Here is a 13,604-nt window from a genome sequence, read left to right as displayed (position 1 = left end):
CACCTCCGCCGGGCCGCAGACGTCTGAAGTCGGTGCGCGGCCGCTGCAGTGCCAGCCACCGCTGATGGCTTCCCCATTCACACATCCACACAGCATCGACCTTTGATCGCGGGGGTTTTTAACCTCAGAGGCAGGCACAGGAGTCACTCACTCACTCACTCACTCACTCAGTCAGTCAGCGGCTGGACGACACGCGTGGAAACGGAGAATCATGTCTGCAGTTCACGGGAATATGCGCGTCGGGGATATGAATCATTTCCAGATGTATCACGAGGGCCCTCTGCAGATGAACATCATGGTCAACTCAGGTTGGTGGATGCTATTTTCATTTTGAGCCACTAAGAAGCCAAGTTTCGTAGCTTGACTACGCAGCGGATACTTTCCGTTCCTGTGCGTAATTTACGCACAATCTCCCTCTCGCTCCTTTTACTAACTGAACCGAATGTTTGGTGCATTTCAGATTACGGAGCCTCGGATGTGACAAACTTCTTCAGCTCTGCAAACTCTGCACCGAGGGCGGACAAATGCGTGGCCATTCTGACCCACAGGAGAAAGAGGACCAACTTCACCCAGCAGCAAATAGAGGTGCTGGAGAAAGTTTACTCTGACACCAAATACCCTGACATCTACCTGCGAGAGAGACTGGAGGCTCTGACCGGGCTGCCAGAGTCCAGAATTCAGGTACTTGGAGAATTAAATGAAAAAATAATGCTTTTCAGTGTACGAATAGAATCGTATATATAGATGCAATGTGTTGAACTCTTACTAATTGAACGGTTTTTCCCACATAAAAATCCCAGGTGTGGTTTCAGAACAGAAGGGCCAAGTCTCGTCGCCAAGTTGGTTCATCGGTGTCCATGAAGGTCACAAATCCAACACCAGCACTAGCAGCAGGAGCAGGAGCAGCATCCTTCAGCCAAATCCAGAGCAGGATGGGCTCAGATAAAGGTCATTATCAATCACTTTTTCCCATCCTGTGTCTGTTTTCTCAGATATCTTTGAGGATTTTTAACAATTCGGTTTAAAATTAACTCTTTTTTCTGTTTTGTATTTCAGTCTATGAAAGCAGTCACACCGCAGAGCCACACAGGTTGGGTGGTTTTGGATTGGAGGACAACTTCAGACCAAATATGCACCAAAACACAGAGGACCACCACCGCACCAGTCTACCCACCAAACCCAGCAGCTTTGAACACAATCCCGTCTCCTGCATCTTTGAGAAAGAGGGAACCAGAATGAAGCCCGAGCAGATGCAGCAACACGAGCTGAGCGTCAACGTCCCTTGCTGCAACGTCCACCTGTATCCCAACGAGAAGGAGCCTCAGCCAAACATCGAGGCCAACATGACGGACAACCAGGGTCAACAAGTCCTGGTGGAATATGACAACTTCCCACCCAACAAAACCATAGGTCCAGAGATGAAAGTTGTGATCCCTCCCCTTCCATCCCATCACAACTTCAACAGGTCGTCACCAAAGGATAACGGTTGCCAAATCCAGTATCACCAAGTGAGAGCCACAGGAGACCGGTTCAGTCACTTTTCCCCGATCCATACCGCTGAAGCTCAGGACTTTACGGACTCTGACTCCGACTGGGAGAATGAGGCTATTGCTGGATTTGGTGGCTTTATGTGATCCATCATAAAAAAAATATGTATCATAATAAACTGTATACATGTTTGTTTGCAAAAAAGAAGACCTGTATTTATTGTAAAATAATAATAAAACTGTTGATTGTAAAAAGAAAAGACTGCATAATAAAAAAAATAATAAAGTAAAAAGACTGCATTCTACTTAGCAATATTATGTTTAATATAAAAAGAAACATTTATATACAATTGCCTTGAGGCACTCAACTTTATACAACTTTACAAAACTGAAAAAAGAGAATTCTCGAGGAAAAAAACCTTTGACTTTAATTTTCAGAGTCAGAGGTTTAGTGTGTGTATGTGTGTGGGTAAGCAACAACCATGCCACATGTGGAAATGCTAAGATCATCTTACAGAGTAAAAGGCATCAAAACCCCAGAGTTCTCCTTTATAAAAATACCAAAATATCTTTTCAGTGCACACAAAATTACAAAAGTCATTTCTGATTACATAACAGAATCAGTCCTATCAATCAGAGATATTGTACAATTATCTACAATAAACATTTTTTATAAAACATTCTTTAGCCTCCCCTATGCTTATAATCAGCAGAGCAATAGAACACAACACCTAACAAGGGTGGGGTGGGGCGAGGGGCTTTAGAGATAGCAAAATATTGTTTTATAACCATACACGCCTACTCAAAAATAAATAAATATGAACTATAAAAACGGTAAGAATCAACGTTTGGCACAGGAAACCAATAAATAATCACGGGGAGTCGGGAGAGGTGTATGATGCGTGGCAATAGAATAGTAAAAGACTCTTTCAGGTTTGTATTCAATTGAGTGCACAAACACTTTTTGACGATAAAATGGTTGGGTTAAAATACTTATGACATCCTCCCATTTGTTTTCTGCACAGTGTCAGGAACGTGGGCCGAGTCATTTCACCGGGACATCAACAACCATGGAGGTGGTCCAAAGCAGCCGCGCTGGCCTTTTTGTTTTGTTCACAGGCTGTTGAACGTTCAGGTCAAAGCACCATCTCGAGAGAAAGAGTGAATGGACCGCACCTTTGTGTACGAGTGCACCTGTGTTTGGTGAAGACGATGTGGGTACTCAGACTGCATTGGTGTTGTTGGCAGCGAACGCGTGCAGATTGCCCAGCTGACTAAGGCCGCTCTGGATGTGTGCCACATGGATCTCAACATTATTCTGGAAACAACTGTGAGGGGGGGGGAAACAGAGGCAATAATGTAAGTGATGATCAATACTTTCATACTTTCCACATCCAGGTACACATCCATCAATTTCATCATCCAAGACCGCATGTGCCTGTGCATGGTCCACAGCAGTAACCATGGAAACTTGCCCATGGTTATATGACAAAGTTTGTGCATCTCAGCACTCAAAGAATACAAGGAAACACAAATATGGACAATTTCCTGGTGAGAAATCGCAGCTGTTGAAATGGGATACGAACCCTAGTGCTTGACTGACGCAAATTCTTGCTTGAATATGAACAGAATGGATTGTACGTACATGTGGAAATGTAACCCGGCCCTAACAAGGAACCACAAATTCCAAAGTCTTATTTGTGGTCTGTATTTATGTAGTGTCTTTCTAATCCTGATGATGACAGGAAGTGCTTTACAAAACAGTTTCCCCATTCACCATATCTCATTGCTCTCTATATTCAGAGTTTTTGTCAAACACAACATTCACACCCATTCATTCCCTGCTGAATGCTTTGTGGTTGCATCTCCTATAAATGCATATGATCAGAATTGGTGTCTTCAAATTGTGTTTGCTCTTAACATCAGATTATGAAGGACAGATGGTTAAATCCAGGTCAGAACGTGGTCATCAATCCCCTGATCTTCCAGTATGAAGAGGACACACCGATCCACAGCAAAGACATATAAACTATGTATATCAGTTAAGATGATCATCATTTACCTGAGATTGGAGGGATCGATTGATTCCTTAATGTCATTGAGAGAGTCTGTTAGAGATTTGAACTCAAATGAGTTGAGGTCTGCTCCGTCTGCCAGACACTGAAACAAGCCAGAAGACAAATAATACACAATTAAAGCACCAGTGAGTAAAATTAAAACTTTTTTTAAATTAACACCCATGTATCTTCTACCTTGATCTGTAGTAGAAGAGCAGTGAGGCGGGAAATGAGGTGTGTGAGGCTGGGGTTCGCCAAACTCTGCGGTCCTTCCCTTATCGAGCTGCTCAGCTGCACCATCTGCTGGGCCTCTTCTTCACAACGCCGCCGCAACTCTGTGGGGTGGTCGGCAGGAACCATGCCCTGATCCGGAGCAAGCTGGACACACAAACGCACACAGTGTCGATTCATACCTTTAGCAAGGTTCTGTTAATAAAACCCTGGTGAAGTGCGTAATGCTGGAATTGTATCTACTGACGTACCTCACAGCAATACTGCTGAACTTCATGCAGCACCTTGTTGAGATCTTTATTGAGCTGGTCCAGCTCAAGCACTGTGGTAGCGTATCGTTTCTGGAATTCTAGGTCAATAGGCAGCAAGTATGACTTCTGACAAAAAGCAAACACAATTAAAAAGCATTAATTTAGAAGGTATAAGGCTCAACAGAAACACTAAACAAATTTCAGGTGTAGAATTGTCTTTTTCTTTTATATTGTTGTACCAGTTTTTCTGCCTCTGTGTTCATTTCTTTCAAGTGCTTGATGTGCTCTTTCTTGATCATGAGGATCTTGGACAGCCTTGTCTAATCATGGAAAAAAAGAATAGATAAGAAAACACATATTAAAAAAAATAATCTGTTAAGTTAAACAATGTGACCTTTAAATTCTCAATTTTTAAGTATTTACCACTTGGACCAGAAACTTCACGGGAAAACCACCCAGAGTTTCTCCCTCGCCACCGGAAAGTTTGTTCCTCCATGGTGACTGATTAATGAGAGGGTCATTGTCCTGTTTTTAAAAAAAACAAAAAAACAAGTAAATGAGAGTCATTCACTGTAGCTGCATCATCATCATCATCATCATCATCATATGATAAATTTTTGAGATTCAAGATCGAAATAAACTTTTGTTCAAATCTTTTATATATCGTCAAACATCATGCAGTGTAAGGGTGAGTTGAAGGGTATCTAATTGGTTTAGCTTTACCACTAAAGCTACATATACATATCAGGAAATAAAAACTTAGATTCTAAACACCTTTAAACCCAAACATCTCCGATAGCAAAAACATAACACATATATATTATTGTTTATATTACCATAAGGACAGGAGTAGTTGCAGATGGGTAAGGTCCTCTGGGAGGAGTCATGAGGTTTTGCATGTAACGTGTTGTCCGGTGCTTCTGGGCAAAAGCTGAAATGGGCATCGTCTCATTGGGTTCATTGCTCTGGAACATACAAAAAAAACAGCAGATGCATGTTAATGTATTACTTTTATACAGTTATTATGAAGTGAAATAAATAAATAACAGACAATCATACCAGGACTTCATAGTCAGGCACAGTGTGTGTTCCTAGGCCCATGCGGTCAAAGGTGACACGATAGGTCGCAGCACTGGTGTCTACGGCATCGATCTGTCCTGTGAACAAGCCATCGTGGACACCTCGGAGTCGAGCTGTTAAAGGAAATCCAGAATTGGTACCAGTGATGCATGTATGGGACATCCTCAACCTTGCCTCACTGACACTCATGATTAAAATGCGAATGTTTTACAAGTTGTTTGACTACAATCCAACATTTGAAAGTGACATTTCTAACCAGTGACTTTGGTTCCTATGATGAGAGGCAGGGGGATTTCATCAGGGAGGTCTTTGCAGTTTGACACATCAGACAGTTTTCTTTGCTGCAGCAGACGCATCTTTTGCCTTTTCTGCCTCAGCGCTGTCCGCTCTTCAGAAAAAAATGCTGACGAACACCTGGAAATCAAGAGAAGAGTGGAACACTCAAAAACCTTAATTATTAGAGTGAACATGTTGTTGTGCAGGGACAGGAAGTGTAAATATCGCAGCATACCGTCGAGGTTTTCCCATCAGCCTCCTGATTGTTCCCCACTCAACTCTCGTTAACTTTCTTGTTTTCAGGTTGGGGAAAGACTCCTTGAGACACAGGCAGAATTCGTTGTCACCCTCAAAGAGAGGTCTGAAACAAAATACATACACATGTATATATCAACATGAAAGCAGTTCATTAGTTCCAAAGGTTTCTAGAAATCTGGGTATAGCATGCCAACATTGTAACAATGTTTGAGTTACAACAATCCCTATTAAATTTGTCACGAGTATAATTTTGAAAACATGTGTTGATTATGTTTTTGGCAGAATTAATAATAATAAATTGTTAAATAGCAGTTTGAATTTGAACCAGATTTATTCCATCTTCCATTTATGTGTACCTGTTCAACAGTATCATTTCCTGAAGGTGAAAATGTGACATTACCTGTCAATATTGGAATAAAACCACTCATAGATGCACCATTTGTGAGCTTTGGGTAGTTTCAGGAGGTTTCTTAGTCTCAGCCCTATTTTCTGGGATGCCTTTTTATCTGGTGTAACCACATTAGAAAACTTCTGTAAAAAAAAACAACAACAAAAAAACATTTAAAAACTTGTTATTATACATATACCAGATAATCACTGGAAGACTGTGGCCAGCTCATCTCAAACTAACCAGGTCACCTGATCGTTCATTGTCATTAGAAGACCATTAGAGGAAGAAGAAGAAAAGAGGAGAAGAAAAACATAAATAATAACCCTTTTTCCCTATTATTCACTTTAGTGTTGCGTGGGTTCTACCTGTGGTGTGGTGGGGACCCTCTGACTCCTCCGAGGGGATCTAGAGGGGAGACGCTGCTGTGGCAGCTCATCATCTTCCTCACGAAACAAACGGCTTCTCTTTGAGCTCCGTGTGGGCTAAAAGAACAAATGTGGACAGTAGTTGATGATAAAAATAAATAAATAAATAATACAGATTTGTTTTATACAAATGACATTTAAAAGACAATTTTAATTTAAATAAAGGTGTGCATTCATATAACAGTATATAACATGCCACAGCTTTACTGTAACAAATTAACACAATGTCTGTTACCGTATCCATTGTGAGGGAGGAATGTCGTCCCCTGGTGTTGTGAGCTCTTGGGAAGCTGTTCTTTTCATTCAGAGTGTTGGACAAACTACCCTCTGTGGAGAAATCAATGCATATATACAAAAAAATATGAGAACAGCAGATAAAATATCCCAGTAGGACCTAATTAGGATCTTCAGTCAACAGTGAAAACTGCCCCCCACCCCCACCCCCCTTACCAGATGTCAACCAAAATGATATGTAATCAATTACATCACATTCATGTATGCATAATGTACACAGAGTGTGGCTTGTCACAGGAAGTCTGTTGGAGTCTAATCCAATCAAGGATGTATGACTCCTGACCAGATCTGAACAGCAAACATAAGGCAGCAAAAGTACACACATACCTTTTAGACTGACGAGTGCCTCTGCTGAGGAGCCTGAGGAGAAGTAAATGAATTAGATCAATTTACAGAATCAAACTCACAGCATTGGAAGATATATATCAACTCACTTTACTGTACAGTATTTAGGAATAGCTTGCTAAATCTAGTGCACTCAGGTTCTATGGTTTTGGAACAAAATGAACCTTTATCAATATTATAATATCAAACAGTTATGTTGAAACTAAAAGGAGGTGCTCATTTAGCTCAATCGTCTCTTCCCAGGACGTACTCTTGTACGTACAGTATGATGTAATACAAAAACAAAATCCCTAACTTTTTATATGGGGAGTGGGGACTCAGTTTATGAGATGAGACAAAAGCAAAATTAGTGCTTGATGGCAGAGCTGAAGATGCTGAGATCGTCCTTGGGTGTAACCAGGATGGACATGATTAATGAATGAGCATATTTGAGGGACAGTTCAGGTTTGCTATTTGGAAATAAAGTGAGAGAGGCAAGGTTGAAATGGTTTTGGTCACATGCAGAGGAGGGATAGTGAATATATTGGACAAAGGATGTTGGCAGGTAGAAAAGAGGAAGACCACAGAGGAGGAGGAAATGAGGACAGTGCGTGTAAGAGACAAGGACATAAGGGATAGGACAAGACGTGGGCAGATGATCCGCTACTGCCAGAAGAAGAAGAAAGCAAACGTCATAATTCGACATTTCTAACAAAAGTTATTGTCATTTCTGTAAGACCCAATATAATTTTGAATAGAGAACATTCATCATCATGTCCAAGAGATTCATAGTGAAATACAACTTACTTGTATGGATGTTATTCAACAAATATATACAAGAACCTTTAAATGCTGGAAAGTAGGGTGCACAATGTTATTGGCACGATATCGGAAGATATTGGATGTCGGATAACGGCAAACACACCCAGACCTGCCGATATGACTAATGATTATCGACTGTGAAAAATATTATATTAACTTCACTAAGGAAACTTTATACTAAATGACCTCTGCTATTGGGTGCAGGGGAAAACAAATATTTATCGGTTGTCAGTCCAAGCAACAGCTAACCCAGATATGTGGGCATATTGAATATCAGCAAAAAGTCCAATATGCATCCTTAATGGAAAATATTCTGCAAACACATTGAGAAGCCGAAAATTCTCCCATCTATGGAAATGAGTGGTCCAAACTACTGTGGCTGATTTGAATTGGATGTACAAACAAACAAAGAATCAAAGAAAAACCACACACCAGCATAATTAATACATTAATTCATTTCAATTAAGTATTCCTAATAATTAATAATCACTGAGTGCTTTGCACTAGTTTTATACTGTACATATTTAAACAATCCTGAGACTGTTATAAGGGAAACAGAATAAGCTACAGTTGAATGTCCGTTAAGTTATTATTGTAGGTATCCTTTGACTACTACAGGAAAAGTCTGTAGACTGCTAATGTCTACTAGGTTGTCCTTTCGAGAGTGACAGCAGCCAGGTGGATTATACTGAAGCTAGCGCTGTCAGTTAGGCCTTCACCACCAGTTTGAGCTGTCATGCACGGATATAACATCAGCTGGCCACATCTGATCAAAGAAACTAGCCCAACAAGCTAACGTTGCACTAAGTTATAATAAAGAGCTACTATTCAGCGGTATTATCTATGCTCGCATCGGCTAACAAGACCATTTCTCAAGTTTAGTGGTCAAATAACTTGGTCTGGTTTACAAGCATGTCAAAATGTAACATAACGCATTACAGAGCTACATTAACAAGCGCTAACTACCACTGAATACAAGTAAGGTGTCACAAAGGTCTTACAAACTACACAGAGAAGCAGGTAGCTCGAAGCTAACGTGTGCGTTTGTATACAGAAACCGGACAGCGGTCCTTTTGTTATTGTTGCGTACGATGTAGGGTTAGCTCGTGGCTAAGCTAACGTGATTTGTTTACCCGGTAGGGCTACAGTAACTTGCTCAACTCCTACATTAGCCACGGTTAGCCTGTCCTGCTACCTAGCGCTAGCTGACTGAACAGACCGGTGCCTGTTTGCGTCTAAAAATGTACTGTGCGGACTCTTCATACAATATACGATATTTGTTATATGGACACCGATGGCGCCATCATTAAATGTCCACTTTACCACCACGGCACCGTTGTCTCGTTATACTATAAAACTCCTTGAATTTGTGTTGTTACTCACTCTCGTCTAACAGCTGGTCCATCTCCGCCATCTTGAATTAGCCGCGCCGCTTTTTCAAAGACGTTGTCAAAATGCATTCTGGGTCGGGACGCTGTCTGGAGGGCGATTTGACGAATAAAACTAGAGCAAATCAACGAATTCGGATACTTTTTCGACTTTATTTATATATACAACATGCTCCACTCCATATGCGCTCACATTAGTGGGATATCATGTTACGTGAAATGCTTGAAAACCTATTCAAAGGGGAAAAAACTGCACCCAGAAGGGGAACAGCAACAGTACTCCTTTGTTTCATACACTTGTTTCCCTGATATATTAGTCTTAATTGCTGATTTATTTAAATAATTCCTTTGTATTGCAAGTTTTTTTTTTTTTTTTTTTTAAATCTATAATGGCAGGAAACCATGCCCAGAGTCAAACAGCGTTTTATACAGTATATACATGTCAAATGGATTATAATAGCTACACATCTTGCTCCAAAACAGAACTGAGTTTTATGTGCCATGGAAGAAAACAATTATTAAAGATGAGCACATTCTATTTTAAATCTTTTATTTTGAGGTATGCAAGGAAAAAAACACTAAGAAACAGAAATAAACATACCATGGCAGTGTTTTTTTTCCCCCCTCAGAATACGTCACAAACAAACTACATTTTTCTTTTCATTTTCATGAATGACGACAGCTGAAGAAACAACAAGAAAAGACAAACACATTGTACAGTATTCTTTAAATCCAACAGAAATGCCCAGAAACGTTGATCGTGGTGGCGATCTTGCAGGGGAACCTTGACACTCCGCCGAATTCATCTGATTTACATTTTGAGAGGAGACAGACAAAATTATTATTAAAAAAGTTATTTTTTTCCACATCTTTTGTTGTTTATTTTTTGTATATTCATCATGGGTCAATAACAAAATAAAAAACATCCAAATTAGCTCCCTAAATGAGGTCAAAATGGGACACAAACAAGTCAATATGACACCTTTACTCATTAAGCAAACACATTAGGGCCCCATCAGTTAATGGAGACACAAACACAAGCTGATACAGGTCTCCTCAGTCCCAGGTGTTGGTGCTGAAACCATCCACCCTGCCCCGACAGGAACATTTCATTAGCTCCCCAATGAAATCAGTGACCAAACCAGTGACACACAAGCATCCACACAGCAGTGACCCGTCTCTGTGTGAGGCTTTGGAGTTACAACAACACAAAACAATAAATCCCTGATCGACAACAAGTGACATCATGAGGGAGAAAGGGATTTCTATAAAAAAGTGTCTTTCAGCCTCAAACAATGTGTGTTAAAGTGATCTTTTCTGTGAGGACAGGTAGGTTTAACAAATCATGATACCGGTTACAAGTCTTACAGTCTTTAGATTCTTGAGCAGCAACACTTGGGATGTGACTGGACTGGTGCGAATGTTACTTATTTCATCCATTTCATTCTGTGCAGCTGAGCTTGATTTCTGACTTGAATCTCCTTTTTTTCTCTAGAGGAAAACAATGGAAAACACATTATTGAGCCTTCACACTTTTCAACAAACAAGAAACTCTTCAAATCCGTCTTTCACTATTGTACAACCTCACTACAACTCTTCATCAGCTTCTCCCTCCTCACCACCACCTGCCGACTTGGTGATTTCCCCAAATGTCGCGTACATGGCAGCTGAGCTCATCATCGCGTTTCTGTCCACAGTCGGAAATTTACTGGTCTGTATCGCTGTATGCATCAACCGTGATCTACGCACCGTCACCAACTACTTTCTGGTCTCGCTTGCAGTTGCTGACATCTGTGTGGGCACCATTGCCATTCCCTGTGCCATCCTGACCGATGTCGGTTTACCGCGTCACAGTTTTTACCTGTGTCTTCTCATGCTCAGTGTGCTGATAGTGTTCACCCAGAGCTCCATCTTTAGCCTGCTGGCAGTTGCTGTGGACCGCTACGTGGCCATCTTCATGCCCTTTCGCTACCAGGCCCTGATGACATCTCGCAACACCATGCTGGTCATCCTCGCCACATGGCTGCTGGCCTTCTTCATTGGGCTCGTGCCTCTGATGGGCTGGCACAAGACACCACCAGATTCAGGCTACTGTTTCTTTGTCTTAGTGGTGGACATGACCTATTTTGTGTACATCATGTTCTTTGTTTGTTTGTTGATACCTCTGTTGATCATGTATCTCATCTACGCCCGTATCTTTATTATGGTCAAGCGGCAGATGAGACGCATTGCATCTGAGCAAAGTGGTCGAGGGGGAAAGCAGATGAGGGATGCGGCGAGCATACGCCGCGAGATGAAGACGGCCAGGTCACTTTTTCTGGTTCTTTTCCTCTTTACAGTATGCTGGATCCCATTGCATGTGATTAACTGCTTCCTGCTTCTCTGCCCATTCTGTCCAGTGCCATTCGAGCTGCTGCTCACTGCCATCATACTGTCACATGCAAACTCTGCTGTTAACCCTTTCCTGTATGCGTTCACAATGACGCCATTCAGGGACACCTTTAAAGCCATTATCTTGTGCTGCCGACCGGTGAGAAACAGAGAGGCTGCAAATGTGGATGGTGGTGAAGGTAGAGGGTGAAGCTGTTGAAAACGCACACCAGATCTGAACAGCATCAATTCTAAATATGAAAATACAAACATTATACTCAACAGAATATTAAAATAATTCACTCCTTTTTTGGTCTCACCCTTCAGATGTGACAGTAGGAAGTCTCTTCTTCAGCTCTTCCTTGTCTTCAGCCCGTAGTGTGTTAAAACCCTTCAGCTGGGCAGCACTGTATACAGGTTTAAAGGCCAGCTCCTCCCTGTGATTCTTAAAAACCTGCTGGTACCACACAGCGTGTTTTCAGCTCACAACTTTCACATGTGCTACGGTATGACTTGGCATATTCCACCCTAAAAGTGTCTTCTCCCCTTAAACACCATCCATCCATCATCTACCGCTTTATCCTCCACCGGAGGATCGCTGGGGGTGCTGTGCCTATCTCAGCTGACATAGGTCGATAGGCGGGGTACACTGTGGACAGTTTGCCAGTCCCTTAAGCACCACTCTTTCCTAAAAGAAAAAGAGAGAAAAGAAATGTCATTCAGTTTTCAGAAGATGAAAAAAACAAATTAAAAGTGTGAGAGAAAAAATCCAGTACATTAAATAACATTTACTAGTCTTTAGGTCATGACCCACATTTTTCAATTTCACAAAAATTCTGTGCTAATTCAAAAGACCTTTGTGTTTAACTGTTAAAAACATGAAATAAGTGGAAGAAAAGTGCTCATAAGGCTAATTTGTGACCTTCAGAATAAAATGTCAAAAAAAAGCTTTTGACATTTCAACCTTAACCTTTATTTCATGTAAACAGCTGTGATTTACTCAGTGACTCAATATAGGAAAACGATGGCACTGGGTAAAGTAAGTTGACAAATCTTTGCATCAATATATGTATGAATGTATGGACTACTTTTTTGCGTGACTATCTCCATGCAGGAATATGGGAACATTAACAAGTTTGTGCAAGTCATTATTCCCATCAAGTGCTCAAAATCGAAAACTGACCTAGAGCTCCACCACTTTCAATGGCTTTTTTGACTTTATCCTGGTCTTCCCATCGGAGGTCAGTGTACCCAGCGATGTCAGCAGTGGACTGAGGCGCTGCTCGCTGCCAGAAGCAGGAGAAGTGGTGCCAGTGAGGGAACTTCCCGCCATACATGGGGGACTGGAGGACACAACAAAAAACAAAGAAGGATTTAATTTGTAACTGTGGTGAATGTGAGACAGAAAAAATATTAAGAAGACCCTGCCGGTGTATGTATTTTAATATCAACTCAATGTAAGAAGATGTATGGGATATTTTCTACATACAGTCCTGGGCTTGTGAGGTAAATGATTGTACAACACAGTAAATACATTTTATTTCTCACAATTGAGGCTATAATGATTATTTTTTAAGTGATTAATTTATTTGTTTTTTCTTGGCTTCTTTAAGTGTGTTTTTAATTCTTATGATCTGTTATAGCCTCTGTGTGATTGAGTGCATTTTTAAGTAAAGTACTGCTGTGTGTGAGTGAGCCTGTGAGAGGAGGGTGTTTTTATGAAAAGCACTTTGTTGTAAGGTTGAAATATATTACATTTAATATAATATTTAACTCCAACAGATGTTCCCATTTGATTTTCAGTTAAAATAAATGTCAAGCCAAGATCCAGGTCAATATCAACGGTGTTATGGTTCGAAAATGTGACAAGTAATTACTACAGGTCGCCATCCAAATATTTACTATTAACGGGTTCAGTTTCGCCCTTTGTCAGCTGGGATTGGCACCAGC

The 13,604-nt window shown here is 40.9% G+C and overlaps 3 protein-coding genes across 3 annotated transcripts; 2 read left to right on the top strand and 1 right to left on the bottom strand.

Moving 5' to 3' along the window:
* Positions 1–211: 211 nt before the first annotated feature.
* mixl1 (Mix paired-like homeobox) lies at positions 212–1,634 on the top strand (the record flags this gene model as incomplete). Its single annotated transcript, XM_083898926.1, has 4 exons — positions 212–308; positions 461–681; positions 801–948; positions 1,057–1,634. 4 exons carry the CDS (start codon positions 212–214, stop codon positions 1,632–1,634), a joined length of 1,044 nt encoding a protein of 347 aa, XP_083755052.1.
* Positions 1,635–2,483: 849 nt separating this feature from the next.
* On the bottom strand, positions 2,484–9,331 carry lin9 (lin-9 DREAM MuvB core complex component). The gene is made up of 15 exons (XM_083898298.1): positions 9,280–9,331; positions 7,078–7,110; positions 6,692–6,783; positions 6,397–6,513; positions 6,041–6,171; positions 5,618–5,743; positions 5,363–5,520; positions 5,086–5,219; positions 4,863–4,991; positions 4,450–4,551; positions 4,266–4,346; positions 4,027–4,152; positions 3,740–3,922; positions 3,550–3,647; positions 2,484–2,815 (listed from the first exon to the last, which is right to left on the bottom strand). Exons 1-15 carry the CDS (start codon positions 9,308–9,310, stop codon positions 2,710–2,712), a joined length of 1,647 nt encoding a protein of 548 aa, XP_083754424.1. The 5' UTR covers positions 9,311–9,331; the 3' UTR covers positions 2,484–2,709.
* A 1,457-nt stretch (positions 9,332–10,788) lies between these two features.
* On the top strand, positions 10,789–11,865 carry LOC310934762 (adenosine receptor A1-like; the record flags this gene model as incomplete). The annotated part of the gene is made up of 1 exon (XM_083898559.1): positions 10,789–11,865. The coding sequence occupies one exon, from the start codon at positions 10,789–10,791 to the stop codon at positions 11,863–11,865; it is 1,077 nt and encodes a 358-aa protein (XP_083754685.1).
* Between the last annotated feature and the right edge of the window lie 1,739 nt (positions 11,866–13,604).

The sequence above is a fragment of the Microchirus variegatus genome (genome assembly GCF_963457635.1).
Source record: "Microchirus variegatus genome assembly, chromosome: 12".
Lineage (NCBI taxonomy): Eukaryota > Metazoa > Chordata > Actinopteri > Pleuronectiformes > Soleidae > Microchirus > Microchirus variegatus.
This window is presented reverse-complemented; position numbering and strand designations above follow the sequence as displayed.